The sequence below is a fragment of the Bufo gargarizans genome, chromosome 7, assembly GCF_014858855.1.
Source record: "Bufo gargarizans isolate SCDJY-AF-19 chromosome 7, ASM1485885v1, whole genome shotgun sequence".
Classification (NCBI taxonomy): domain Eukaryota; kingdom Metazoa; phylum Chordata; class Amphibia; order Anura; family Bufonidae; genus Bufo; species Bufo gargarizans.
Window position 1 is genome coordinate 61,009,321 of NC_058086.1, and position 15,449 is coordinate 61,024,769.

At 45.2% G+C, this 15,449-nt stretch overlaps 1 protein-coding gene across 9 annotated transcripts in view; it reads left to right on the forward strand.

Annotated features, from left to right (window-relative positions):
• The window catches only part of RASAL2 (RAS protein activator like 2), a 281,186-nt gene that overhangs the window by 210,694 nt on the left and 55,043 nt on the right, over positions 1-15,449 (forward strand). For all 9 annotated transcript variants that reach the window (XM_044300543.1, XM_044300544.1, XM_044300545.1 and 6 more), the window contains one exon: positions 5,696-5,808. In XM_044300543.1, coding sequence (XP_044156478.1) covers positions 5,696-5,808 — 113 coding nt within the window. The remainder of the gene's footprint in view (positions 1-5,695; positions 5,809-15,449) is intronic.

Here is a 15,449-nt window from a genome sequence, read left to right on the forward strand (position 1 = left end):
AGGTGTGGTCCTAAACTTTTGAGGTTTGCATCTGCATGTTCGGAATTTCCCTGACGTGCAGTGGTTACCGACTTTGGTAGAGAATTTCTTAAACTGTAACACCACAATATAAGATTATTAAAGGGGTTGATCCTAGGACAACCTCTTTAAATGGAAATTAGCTGCAGTACCAGACTCCACCCCAGTGGGAAAAAAATGGCGCTGTTCCTGGAGGGGCAAAATCAGACCCTTTTCTTTTTCTAATCGGTACAAGTACCCTTCCAAAGAGGAGCTGTCACCGCTCGTGACATGGAGTTGTTTGTTTTAATAAATACCGTATTTTTCGCCCTATAAGACGCACCTGCTCATAAGATGCACCTAGGTTTTTGAGGAGAGAAAAAAGTAAAAAAATATTTAACAAAAAGGTGCGCTTTTGGTGGGTTTTGAACTAATGGTGGTCTGTGGGTGACACTGTTATGGGGGATCTGTGGGTGACACTGTTATGGGGATCTCTGGATGACTCTTATTGGGGTCTCTGGATGACACTGTTATGGGGGGGATCTGTGGATGACACATATGTGTCATCCAAAGATCCCCTCCATAACAGTGTCCCTGTAGTATGAATGACCCCCAATACATGGTGTGGGGGTCGCATCTGGTTTTATAATGACAGCGTGGCTCGTGCAGTGACTGTATTCTACTACACGGGCCCCGCTCACTGTATATACCGTAATCTTATCTATAATTGTGGCATTGTTAATAGTAATCAGCGCCTGTATTACTTACAACAAGCGCTCGGTAGCAGAGAGGAGGGAGGAGGCAGCAGGCAGGCCGGTCACTGGCAGCGTGAGTCACTACGTCACGCGCCTGCGCCGCCTGCTTCATTCATAAAGTGGGCGGCGCAGGCGCGTGACGTAGTGACTCGCGCTGCCAGCGCCCGTCCTCCCGGCCTGCCTCCTCCGTCCTCTCTGCTACCGAGCGCTTGTTGTAAGTAATACAGGCGCTGATTACTATTAACAATGCCACAATTATAGATAAGATTACGGTATATACAGTGAGCGGGGCCCGTGTAGTAGAATACAGTCACTGCACGAGCCCCGCTGTCATTATAAAACCAAACGCCGGCCCCCAGCCCCTCCTCCCTCTCAGCTGATACACCCGCCGCGCGGCATCGCGGCGTATCATTGACAGTTCGGCAAAATGCAGCATTCGCCCCATAAGACGCAATGCTATTTTCCCCCCACTTTTGGGGAGAAAAAAGTGCATCTTATAGGGCGAAAAATACGGTAATTGTATTCTACTTTAAATGTCATTTCTGGACCCTCTATTCTTATATCTCTAAGGCTACTTTCACACTTGCGGCGGAGTGACCCGGCGAGCAGTTCCATCGCCGGAGCTGCCTGCCTGATCCGTCAAAACGTATGCCAGCTGATGGCATTTGTAAGACTAATCAGGATCCTGATCCGTCTTACAAATGCATTGAAATGACGGATCCGTCTTTTCGGTGTCATCCAGAAAAACAGAGCCGGCATTTACTTTTTTCACCTTTTTTCGGTCTGCGCATGCGCAGACCAGAAGGATGGATCCGGCATTCCGGTACTAATACATTCCTATGGGAAAAAAATGCTAGATCCGGCATTTAGGCAAGTGTTCAGTTTTTTGGGTCGGAGATAAAACCGTAACATGCTGCGGTATTATCTCTGTCCTGATCAGTCAAAAAGACTGAACTGAAGACATCCTGATGCATCCTGAGCGGATTGCTCTCCATTCAGAATGCATGGGAATAAAACTGATCAGTTATTTTTCAGTATCGAGCCCCTAGGACGGAACTCTATGCCGGAAAAGAGAAAGGCTAGTGTGAAAGTACCCTAAGCGGTGCCATCCCTCTATTATTCCTACTAGAAGTTATTCCTGAATTGATAACTGGGTGTTGCCAGTAGGGTATGTGTCCATGCCCAGTCTTACAGGGGTGCACCACCAATGAGGCCAGGTGAGGCGTTCACCTCAGGCAGCTTCAGGTAGGGGCAGCGGAAGGGCCATGGGCAATGAGCGGTTTCATTGTGGCAAAGGGGCTAGGTGAAGAAATTGGCATTCAGTTTTCACCTCAGGTAGCAGAAAGGCTAGGTGTACCCCTGGCTGCCAGTGTCTGAATTTGCTGAGACACACACCTCTAACTGATAACACCCAATCGGCAATTCAACACCAAAAAATTAGCAAGTTTAAAAAAAAAAAAAAAAAAAAACCTGTCCCATGTTTCTGCTTGGCCAGATCGCCAGTAAATGCTCCTCATGAAACCCCCGACTGCGCACAGTCATCTGCTCATGTCTCTGTTATGACGGCTGAACACTGGCATATTGTCCATGAAATTGCTCCTGGGAGCTGATCGGAGCCTGGTTGCGGCGAACGCCCGAAGCGTCGTTAGAGGTTTATCTCTAGCTTATTGACATTGATTGTGTAATTACGGTAGCCGATAGCGGATTTTATTCCCGGAGACTCAGTTCAGATGATTTATATAAAGGGCGACAGTCTGCTTGACAATAATTTGTAAACCGAGCGACAACGCATTTTGCATCTGAGCTATTAACAGGGGTGAAAGCTGCATATGTTCTAGTAAATAGGACTCCAGTCGATGTACTGTGCACCCTGATATCTTCTATAGTAATGTATAATCCTGGGTAGTGTTCCCAGGGACCGCCGGTGCGGTATGCATTACATGCACTTGTCTACACGCTCTGTCCTATAGAAGATATCAGGGTGTAGAGTACATCGACTGGAGTCCTCTTTACCAGGGACCGCCGCTGCGGTCTGTCCTGTGGATGTAATACATATGTAGATCGTCCATAGCGGCCTGTATAAGTAATGCTTTCCTAGCGGCTCTTGCTCCGGCCCCAGCAAAGAAGACCGCGCTTGCAGCGCTTCTTCCCTGCTCCCGGCACCTAATGCATACTAGTGAGCACTTCCATAATGAAGGCGCTCACTATTCGCTTTATAAAACGCATAACCATTTCCCCCCACTTTTGGCGTCTTATAAAGTGAAGAATACGGTAATGCCATACCGCTAGAGTATGCCGTTACCTTAGGATTGTTGGAAGTCCCACCTTATGGCAACATAGTAATGGAACCCCTTCACTGTGCAGGGGAACGACCGCGTTGATAAATTTGTCCCTATGACACTGGCTGACCTGTTACATATGCACTTGGCAGCTGAAGGCATCTGTGTTGATCCCACGTTCATATGTGCCCTCATTGCTGAGAAAAATTATGTTTTAATATATGCAAATGAGCCTCTAGGAGCAACGGGGGCGTTACCATTACACCTAGAGGCTCTGCTCTCTCTACAACTTCCATGCCCTTTCCAGTTTCATTGACAGGACCAGGCAGTAAAAAACATCATAATGCCAGGACCTGTCAATTAGTGCAGAGAGAGCAGAGCCTCTAGGTGTAATGGTCACGCCCCCGTTGCTCCTAGAGGCTCATTTGCATATATTAAAACATCATTTTTCTCAGCAATGCGGACACATATGAACATGGAACCAACACAGATGCCTTCTGATGCCAAGCGCACATGTAACAGGTCAGCCAGTGTCATAGGTACAAAACTGCTGACAGATGCCCTTTAAGTGAAGGGGCCTAGCAGAGCCAGGTTGTCAGGTCTTGCTGTGCAGGGAGAACTTAGAAGGGAAAGCAGCGCTAAAGAAGCATCTCCTTCATTCTCCGGATTTGGACCACCACGGATCATAAAGAGTTGGCATAGTCTTGTGGTATGCTATCACTTTATAAGAGGAGAATACCTCAGTACTGAGGTTGTCCTGTTCTAGGTGGAAACCAGACAACCCAGGGGAGCGAATAGTACTAAATAACAGCTGATTACTTACCTGACCAATCTCGCTGTTTTCCCCAATGACGCGGTGACAACCTGTGACTGCTGCAGTCAAGCTGAGGCCAGTGATTGGCTGCAGTGGCCACGCGATGTCACCACCCCAGCTGGGAGAGAACCGGAGCTGCGGAGCGGAATCTGTCAGGTAACTATTCTTTATTACAACTTGACCCCCTGAGTTGCCCGGTTTCCTCTTGAAATTGGACAAGTCCTTTAAGGGGTTTCCGGATTTATGTGAAATAACCTTATGCAGACTTTCAGTTCATTTTGTGCTTTAATTCCTCACCATTTTTGCTCTCCCTCATATGCAAGTAACACAGGTGCGCAGCACAATAAAGCGCCTTGTTTTAAGGGGTGGTCCCCCACGAGAGACCCCCTTCTGTGAGCAGAGCAGAAAGCCGCTGGAAATAGCATCTCCGGCTGACCCCGGGCCGTCCATGTATCACGTTCGTTTGAGCGCCAGTATGTAGTACATTTTATAATTTGCAAGCCAGTGATTTCTTCCATGGGGTATAAGTGCAGGCAGCTGTAAGCACAAAATCTCTTAATAAAATAATGAATCATTGACTACGGTTGCCGGCGCCGCGGCTTATAAAATCTCTCCCAGAGGCACGGCTGTAACTAGAGCATTTTTCTTTTGACAGATTTTCTTCATGTTCAGGGGACACATTTAGCTCCGTTCAATGTGACAGCACCCTGATTATTAAGGATCGTTTATCCCAATGTTCTGACCCAAATACCTGGAAATATTAGTCTGTCACTTACCCCCATGTGTTATGCAATTTAATCTTTTAGTTAGCTATCTCCGAGTTACACTGGTATCCGCCATTAGTAACGGATGCTCAGTGACGTTGCAGCGCCCCTAGTGGTTGTCCCAGTTGCTGGCTGCTGTGTAAGAGTGCATTCACTTGACCATGGGACGGCCGTGCCCGCATTGCAGACCGCAAACAATGGATCTGCTAAACATGGGCACCTCCCATATGCACCTCGAAACACAGGCATCGGCAGTATGCACCCGGCGTCGCGAGTTCCACGGTCCGCCAGATAGAACATGTCAAATCTTTTGCGGTGCGGGGGCACAGACCCAAACTTTCTGGTCGGTGCCGCCATGCTGCAAAGATTAGAACATATCCAAGCTTTGCATCCTGCAGATCGTGGACCCATTAAAGTCAATGGGTCTGCACCACAATGCAGGGTGCATACTGTCAGTGCCTGCGTTTCGCGGATCCTCTGTTTGCGGTCCACCATGCGGGCACAGCAGTCCCATCGTCATGTGAACGCACCCCAAGGCCTCGTGCACAGGACCGCAGACAAGAATAGGACATGTTCTATAATTTTCGAAACAGACAATTGGATGCGGACAGAACACGGATGACATACGTGTGCTATCTGGACCCATTGAAATTAACGGGTCCATGTGGTATCTACAAAAAATGCAGATCAGACACGGTCATGGGTATAAGGACTCATACATAGAACCATATGTATTTTTTGGGTGCGCAAAATACGGCTACCGGCCCTGTGCATCCCGTGGGCCCCATTGTAATAATGCCCATTCTTGTTTGCATAATTATTTTTTTTTTTTTGGGCGTGACAGACAGACGTGGACATACGGAGGCAAACGGCACATAGTGTTCTGTCCACATTTTTTGCAGCCCCACTAAAATGAATGGATCTGCCACTTGACCTGCATGTTTTTGTTTATGAAGCAGGAGGCTCAGGATGTGTAATTCGTATAGCCTACACAAAAGATTGCTGCAGTATATATGATCATTACCTTGGCTGGTTGTTCTTGAATGGCATACTGACATGTTGTGTCTTTTTTTTTTTTTTCCGAAGGGCTTTTTCAGCAAACGTCTAAAAGGCTCAATAAAGAGGACAAAGAGTCAGTCAAAGCTGGACAGAAACACGAGCTTCCGCCTCCCGTCGCTGCGGCCCGCGGACAGTGACAGGTAAGATTGGCCGAGCCTATTTGGATGATGTGTATGGCAATTTAGCGCAGCCCTGGAGTCCTGCTGCTGCTTTCTTGCGTGACCCAGTCGTCTCGTCTCCCATCGCTGTGATGTACTGCGCCATAAATCTCGCGCACAGGATACTGGCCAGAGCCGTATTAATTAACAGAGTTATGGCCAGGATATAAAAATACTTGTGACGAGTATCCCATGGGGCCATGTCGACATGTAAAATATAGCAGGGGAGATTTACACCGTTGTCACAGGACGAAGGTGGGTTTATTGCAGCAATTAGCTGACTAATTGGTCTGAATATGGCACAGAGGGATCGGGGTCCGTGGCAGAAGACAGGATTGCCGTCTCCTGCTCATCTTTATTACTTGTCTCCTTGTTTTATTAGCTGTATTGGACAATAATAGAATCATAATTCAAGTTTGGAAATATGTTGCCTTACTTATAGTGATTGAGTTACAGCTTGTGTTGTAGCCCAGAGCTGCATTCACAAGTCTGCGGAGCTGAAATCGCCCAGCATCCTTTGATGGGTCAGTGCTGGATCAGAATTCCATGATGTAAGGTGTATTCTAGCTCGTAACGTTATAAGTCACTAAATCATAAAGCACAGGATGTACATATTCTGGGATAATGACACCCCCCAAGCTTTTGTGGAGAGCGCTGTCGCTTGGGTGTCAAATGTCCCGCTGCTGTGAACATTTCATCTAATCATTGGTCACGGCAGGTGTTGCCGTGAGTAGCGTACCTCTGCTCCTTTTTTGAGCGGAGCTGACAGGAGGGGAGGTAGCACAACACTTCCCATTCTGCAACAAAGGGGTGGTGAAGTCCGTGCATTTTTTATGTACTTTTCTTGTGCCATGTTTTTTATTGCCATATGAGTATTAGGCCTCATGCACACGACTGTGTCCGTTTTGTGGCCTGCAGATCCACAAAATACAGATGCGGTCCGGGAGTGTTGCCATTACACCTAGAGGCTCTGCTTTCTGCAATTGCAGCACCCTCTGCACTTTGAAGCACTGTAAATCTGATGGGCAGCAATATTTACATAAGCTACGCAAGTTTTAGGCAAATAAAAATTGTATTTCCTCATTTCCCTAGTTCTGTTGTGGCCCTTTGTTGACATGCAGTTGCAGAGCTGTGGGGGGTATAACAACAATCCTCTGAGGTTTTCCTCATAAATATTTGAGTGTCAACAAAGACTGCCTTTCCCCTCCCCCTGCTCTGCAAATGTTGAGAATAAAAGTGCTGCCCTCTCTGCACTCTGACTGGGATACTCAGCAGCATGTTGTAGGTGCAGGACCTCAGGTCCCAGCTGTACAGTACAATGACATTGCTGATATACACAGGATCTTCCCTACCTGTTCTTGTGCAATGCTATGCAGACACTCCCTTACAGCCAGCAGAAGAGTACAGAGGAGAGAACTCCTCTGGTCTTTGTCAGCTCTGTGTCTGCAGGGTGCGGAGAGAGGATCCTGTGCACCTCATTTGTCCCTTTACTGCCTGGAGAAGAGGAAACCCTGCAGCTGCTCAGTATCTGAGGCAAAGCCTCCAACCGTGAGTCTGTGCTGCTAATGGCAGAAGGGGTTAAACTTTACTGAGGAATCCAATGGAAGGGGAGACAAGGGCAGAAAGCCCAGCTAGCAGATGGGCAGTGCAGGGGGCGTGACCGGCAGATGGGCAGTGCAGGGGGCGTGACCGGCAGATGGGCAGTGCAGGGGCCGTGACCGGCAGATGGGCAGTGCAGGGGGCGTGACCGGCAGATGGGCAGTGCAGGGGGCGTGACCAGCAGATGGGCAGTGCAGGGGGCGTGACCAGCAGATGGGCAGTGCAGGGGGCGTGACCAGCAGATGGGCAGTGCAGGGGGCGTGACCAGCAGATGGGCAGTGCAGGGGGCGTGACCAGCAGATGGGCAGTGCAGGGGGCGTGACCAGCAGATGGGCAGTGCAGGGGGCGTGACCAGCAGATGGGCAGTGCAGGGGGCGTGGCTTGTCACTCCAACCAGCACAGCCTTCACAGTGAGGTTCAGTGCACAGAGCCAGACTGCTGCTCCTCCTGTTCCCTCAAGCTTGTGCACCGAACGTCATCAGAGCAGGGAAGGAAGCTGACATCACAGGTCATTTGACCCTCAGCTAACTAGGAGAACAGGGCCACTGTAGATGTAGTGAATTGAAAACTCCTTACATCTGCTTAATTAGAAACATACAAAGAACAAAAAAATAACTTTAATGAATACGCCAGAATTATGAAATGGAGCAATAATTCTTGGGTCTACAGCGATGATCCTATTGTTTTCCAATTGTGTTGGCCACCAATTACAACCAAGAATGTCCATGAGGTGTATGCAAGAGTATAGGTTGTATACGTATGAGCCAATTACAGCCTTTAAAGCTCCATCACGAAAGGCAAGTTAAACATTTCTCTCGTAATATATTCCCACCAGCTGGACAGTGGTTGTCGTCTGTTATTGTGTAACATCAATGTAGGCCACGCTGAGGGTCTGGACTTCTTGACTTGGTAGCCTGCCCCAGCTTTTCTGTTCCGCAGATTCCACAATTGTTTCCTTCCTTAGCACGGCTGTGCGATGCATTCATAATCTCGCGTTTTATTGTTCCTTGTGCATTCATGCTTCGTAGCCATTCTGTCTGTTTGACTATTCTCTAAAGTTAATGTTCCTCTCATTTTGGCAAGACGTCTTTGGCCTGGATGTGTTAGCTCATATTCCCAATTGTCTTCTCAAAAGTAATTTGCCTTCTCCTCAGCGATGCCTATCCGTTTATAACGTCTTATCGATTATAACTCCCAGGCCTCTCCAGCGTGTATTTTGGGAAGATGTTTAAGATTGGCAAACCCAGGACTTTCGTAAATATTGAGTGTAAGGTCTCATCCAGAAATTAATGGTTTGGAAAGAGCCTTGAGCTGTGGTTTCACATTGACGGAAGTAACCGGATCACCACCATTCCGTCTTCCAGTTCCTGTCTTCTAGGAAAGGCCCTCGTATACCAAGCTCGTTCGTTGGTATATGGACGGGTGTACTGGGTCCTCTAGTAAGGGAACCACTTTGTAGCTGGTTTCTGGCGGGTTTATTTCACAATATTAACTCAAAATGTTCTTGTAGGATATTTCAGAATGGGTTTTCCAAACTGGACTACCACTTTAACCAAATGGAGCGTATTAACATGAAGGACAGAAAGGGGGGTATTTAAAGGGGTTGGCTAGCAGAAAAGATATATCACAGATAACCACAGGACAGATAATAAATGCATGATGAGTGACCCAGCAATCATGAGAATGGGGTTCCTGAGCGCCCTGGATGAATGGAGTGGCAGTTCTCATGTATGACCACCACTCTGTCCAAGGGATTGCTGAATGGTGGTCAGGCATGCACACCACTGTGCCATTCACACATGGAGATTTGGGGACCCCTGTCCTTTTGATCACTGGGGGTCCCATCGGTCAGAACCCAGCGATCGTACATGTATCCTTTAAGCTGTAGATAGCATTTTCTGGGAGTAAGGCTAGTTTCACATCAGCGTTTTTAAATCCAACATTGCAAAATACTACTGTTCACCACTGGACTCTGTTGAGGTCCCTCTGGTTTCCTGTATGAGTGCTGTGTTTCGGCTGGACAAAAAAAACGCTAAATACAGCAGGATGTTCCTCTGCTGGATTTAAAAACGCTGAAGTGAAAGTAGCCTAACATATTGATGACCTATCCTCAAGATAGATGATCAATATCTGATCAGTGCAGGTCCATCTCCCGGCACCCCCACCGATCAGCCGTTTCACAAGACCATGGTGCTGCGGGGATTGCAGTCTCCTCACCGTGCTTGGTATTGCAGCCCAGGCCCATTCTCTTGAATGCGACTCAACTGCCTCTAGGCCATGTGACTGATGAATGTGGCATCACTGGCCTAGCTGGTCAGTGGGGATGATGGTAGTGGGACCCTCAATCAGCAGATGAGGATAGGTCATCAATATGTTACTCCCAGAAAACAAAAGGATTTTCCAAGATTTTAATGCTGACGACCTATCCTACGTGACACGACGTCAGTGGGCCCAGGGAAAGCTGAGAGAAGGCCACAGTGCTCGCAGGAGAGCCAGTGCCTTCTCAAACAGCTGATGGGTTGGGATCCCGGGTGTCAGACCCCCACTGATCAGATACTCAAAAATCTCAGAAAACCCCTTTGAATTGTGGAAATTTCACTATAGTTTTATGGTCTAGCATTCATTTTGGATGGAGCTGGCGCCGTACTGCTCCCTATCCAACATTTTTGTGAAGGAACCTTGGTGGGACCATTTTAATCGTATATGTATATATGTATATATATATATATATATATATATATATATATATATATATATATATATATATATATAAACCAAAAAAGCAGCCCAGCAGCACAAGACCAAACAAATATAGCGGGTGCACGTCCTCTCAACCGCAGGCTTAAACGGCTATAGATAGATATAGTTTCCAAAGATGAGGCAGCACTCCAATGAAAATAGAAAATGGATCCTTTATTCCCCTCTGTGCAACGTTTCAACCGTCTCAATGCGGTCTTTCTCAAGCATATCAACATGGTGTCATATGGGGGTATATATACCCATAATACATTGCAAATAGCAACAGTGACAATTATTCAATTGAAGATAAAATAACATAAATAGTGTATTGTATGGTACAAAAAAGCATCCCTGCTAAGTGATCTCTGTGACTCAGTTTCATCATGATTCAATACAGTGTACAAACACATTAAACATTGTAGCAACATCAAAATAAGTTGATTGATCAATATCCAATTCATCAATAAAGTGTAATATCACCTGTGTGTGATAACACACACAGGTGATATTACACTTTATTGATGAATTGGCTATTGATCAATCAACTTATTTTGATGTTGCTACAATGTTTAATGTGTTTGTACACTGTATTGAATCATGATGAAACTGAGTCACAGAGATCACTTAGCAGGGATGCTTTTTTGTACCATACAATACACTATTTATGTTATTTTATCTTCAATTGAATAATTGTCACTGTTGCTATTTGCAATGTATTATGGGTATATATACCCCCATATGACACCATGTTGATATGCTTGAGAAAGACCGCATTGAGACGGTTGAAACGTTGCACAGAGGGGAATAAAGGATCCATTTTCTATTTTCATTGGAGTGCTGCCTCATCTTTGGAAACTATATATATATATATATATATATATATATATATATATATATATATATATATATATATATTGTTATATACACACATATACACTGATATTTCATAATTGATTTTTTTCTCAAGTGACATAGCCAGACTGTAACAAGAGACCGCTCTAGTAGTTCCCGGCAGTTTGACCCCCATCGAGCAGTAAGTTATGGTTTTTGTGACTCGCTTGGAGACATGTGTAAGGGATATGGGAGGTTGCAGTTCGCCTCTTCTGACAGCTGGTCTGGATTCTTTTCCCCTCTGGACTGCTAAACACGTGGGACGGATTCCTGCAGATTAAGCGAAAGTCATTTTCTGGCATTAGTGTGTGTACAGGCTGACCAGCGCTAGCTTTACTCGCAGCATGCTGACATGACGGAGGACTGAGATGGCTTTTACTCTCCGGAGATACCGGGGCACTCGCTCCGCCAGCTCTTTCTACACTAGGTAGGTGCACAGCTACCTGCTGCAGGTATCATGTATGTAATGGCAGGGACTCCTTTTCTTAAATGTAGGACTCTTACCTGACGTACGTATTCATGGAGGCCATGAGATCATGTCGGCTTTTTCTTGCATTTGCTTTTTTTTTTTATCTGGGGATACTTATGCTACAATCACTACTTTTATAGTTGAAGTCCAATCTAATGTTTTCAATTGTGAAGGCAAGTTGTTATCTGTTAGTATTATAATAGTTTGGTAGAATTGGGATAACAGCATGTCAGTTCTGTTGGTTTCTTGCTAGGCCTAGATAAAGATGTCCGCAGCGGAATCTAAGTGATCTTCACAGCATTTGTGTTGTGGGAATGGGGAGCCGAGGGGCAGTCACAACAACTGCTTTGCCCTTTCCATTCCTCTGGGGGTACAGAATGCCAGCCTTATAGGTGTTTTACCCAGTGAACATCCATAGGATAGGACATCGGTGTCCAAGTGACGGCTTTATATTCCTAGGACCCCCCTCGATCAGCAGAACAATCACACTTCTTCACTGCAGCATCCAACACAGCGCCACTTTATTCCACGTGGCTGCATATGGTACTGCTACCAAGGGGATATGGCTGGAGCAACACAACCCTTTTATTACGCTGATCAGGTAGGTGCCCAGGGGTCAGCCCGATATTGATCAAACAATAACAGGCTATTTTAAAGTCATCAATAAATGGGACGAGCAGTTGTAATTACCCTGCGCCGTCTCTTTAAGTGGGGAAGCAGCATTCACACGAGCGACACCTACTCTTCGAACAGCAGATCAATTAGGATGCCAGGAGTCGGACCCCCTCCGATCTGATATTGATGACCTGTCCTGGGGATAGGTCATCACTATTTACCCACTGCACAACCCCTTTAAAAGGACCTCTCGGCCCTTTAGCGACAGTATTCTGGGTGTCACCCTTCCCCTTGGTAAAGTCATATTTCTTTATACTGAAAGGACAGGTTCAGATTGTGTAAGGACACCCTCTAAAAGTAAAGTTGTTCATTTTCTTATATATTTCCAGGAAGAATAACAGAGGAACAGCATAACACAAAACTTTTAGAAACTAGCTTGTCTTTCTTAATTATTTCAATACACTAAAGTTCTGATCCATCTGCAGTGCAATAAGGAGAATCCGCCAGTTAAAGGGTTTCTCCCTGGCTCCTGATATTGATGACCTATCATCAGGATAGATTATTAATATCTGATCGGTGATGGTCTGACACCCCGCACCTCCACCGATCAGCTATTGAAATAAAAGGTTGCTGAACTGCAGTAACCCAGCACGGCCACTATACTTTGAACGGCGCTGTCTGCTTCCTGCTAGTTCCAGTACCGGACGCTGCAGGACACAACTGATCGGTGGGGGTCCTGGGGATCGGACCCTCACTGATTAGATATTCATAATCTGGGCTGAGGATAGCTCATCAATATCAGGAGCCTGGAGAACCCCTTTAAGAGACCGTATGAGTCACTAATAGAATATACATGTACGCACTTTATATAGTGAGCAGGGTCGTTGCTTGTAGAATTCCTGAGTTACAAAAATCTATTTCTGATATACAAATATACGGTGTGTACAGTCAGACTCTCGGCATAAGCTGCTGTCACCGCCGTCCACTATTTGCATATGACTTTTTGACGAAGCGAGCCGCTGTGCAGTCTAAATGTGCAAGAAGCAGAAGATTCCCATTGCTGCGCTACCCTGCCGCTGGCCAGTAACAGTCGCTGATCCATGCCGCAATCAGAGTCCAGCATATGTGATGCCACGTGGAAAAATGGTTCGAAAAATAGCCTTGAAACATTGAGGCCATTTGTGTGCAATGTTTTTTGTTTTGTTTTTTGCAATTGGATTACTGCCAGTTTAGTAAATTTCCCATAGGATAGCATGATGGCGGGATATTTTTAATTATTAAAATGTAAAAAATAAATAAACTCTCGGTGTAACGAACGGTCAGCAGCTCGCATTTGTTTATTCCGATGTTTTTATTGCACCAACCTATTTCACAGCGCTGGACATTTTAAGACGCCTCTGTGAATGGATAGGTGGCCACACATGCCCCCTGTCCAATCCAGACAGCACGAGACATGACTCCGTACTCAAATAGGCGAGGGTCCCAGAGGTGGTGAGCCACCTACACCATGCCATACACGTCCAGATGGGAATACTAGGGCCATATTCAGAGGAAGATATATCAGTACGTTTTTGGAGTGTGGTTGGAAAGCAGGATACCTAGGAGAAACCCACACAAACACAGGCAGCCCATACAAGCCCCATGCAAGTGGTCACCATGGATCAAAACCCAGGATACCAGTGCTGCAAGGAAAACGGTACTAACCGCTGAGTCACTGGGCTTCATTAAAGGGGTTATGTCACAAAACGTATTCTACGTTTTTCAAACCATTCCCTGGATCTGAATACTTTTGTAATTGCATGTAATTAAAAATTTAGTATAACCAGTGAGTTATTCAATTAAATGTATCTGTATAGCGCCACCTGCTGTTCGTTCTTTTCCTTATTTATTTATTTACCGTAGTTAGGTTTATCCATCTCACTGAGCTGGTCGCACACGCTCAGTTTAAATCTTCAACCATATGTTCTGTTGGAAGCTATGGCAGTTAGGGCCCATTCACATGGCCGTATGAACGGGTCCGCACCTGTTCCTCAATTTTGCGGGACGGGTGCGGACCCATTCAGTTTAATGCAGAGCATGTCCTATTCTATGAGAGTGGCGGCCATGTGCGGTCCGTAAAACACATATGGCCGTCTGAATGAGCCTTTACAGGGAGAGAGCTTTTGCAGAAAGGACACTCCCCCGGGCTGTCAGCTTGATATAAATCTAGCAGAGCAGTGAATGGGAAGATCTCTGGATCCATGTCAGGTACAGGGCTGGGTCTAAGTTTGTTAGAAAGAGCTTGTCATTTACTAGATGATGTCTGGTTTTCATTTATACATCAATTATGGCATAGCCCCTTTAAGTACTTCGCACTAGTTTTGGTGTGAACTGCGCCCAAAAATTGCTTATGAATATTTAAACACGATACAATAAGTGGGCATGGTTCATGTCTGCAGGCGTAGTCTTGTAGTTTTTCGACAGATTTTTTATTTATTTTTTGCTAAATCAAGCAAATGGCACAGATTTGGCCACACATTTGCTGTGAGCAGGCATAGATTTCATGCACCAAATGTATGAAGTGGCAGAAAATTTTGTGCAGTTTACTCCAATTTTTTTTTTAAACCTACATAAACCGGTCTTGATAAATGTGTGCCATTGTGCCTAGGTTCACTGAAATGCAGGAACCAGAGGTTTGGCACAGCATCCCTAGAAAGATTTGGCATTTCTGTTACTCTAAGGATGTTGCCTGTAAGCACTGTACGTATTAGTACAAACCCAGATTAAAAAAAAAAAGTTCAATATATTCTTTGTATATTAGGATAAACAATACTGGGCACTCTCTCTATAAGTAGAACCATGCGAAAAACAGGTATATAGGGTGATAAATTATTTATTATCATATACAATTTATATAAAGATTGCATTCAATTTATTACTTAAAAATATGGATGTATAAAATATTGGCTTAAAATACCCAATTAATACATATAAAACATATACGATAGTGGAACAACCTAAAAATTAAGACCATAAATAGGCATCAGTGCAGCATTATATTACATATAGATATGCGAATAAGTAGTAAAACGTCAATGCAACATAAGGTATTGTACACTCTGCAACTGGTAGCAGTTAGGTCCCAATACTGGCTAGACTAGTGGAAAAAATGGGAGTATTGGGGTCTAATTGTATCCTCTATAGTCACTGTCCAAATGTATCCCGATCTCTTATTAAGATATATATATATATATATATATGTTTTATTTATTATAACAATTAGAAAAAAATTATATATAATTTTATTTATTTGAAATATTGTATTTTTCGC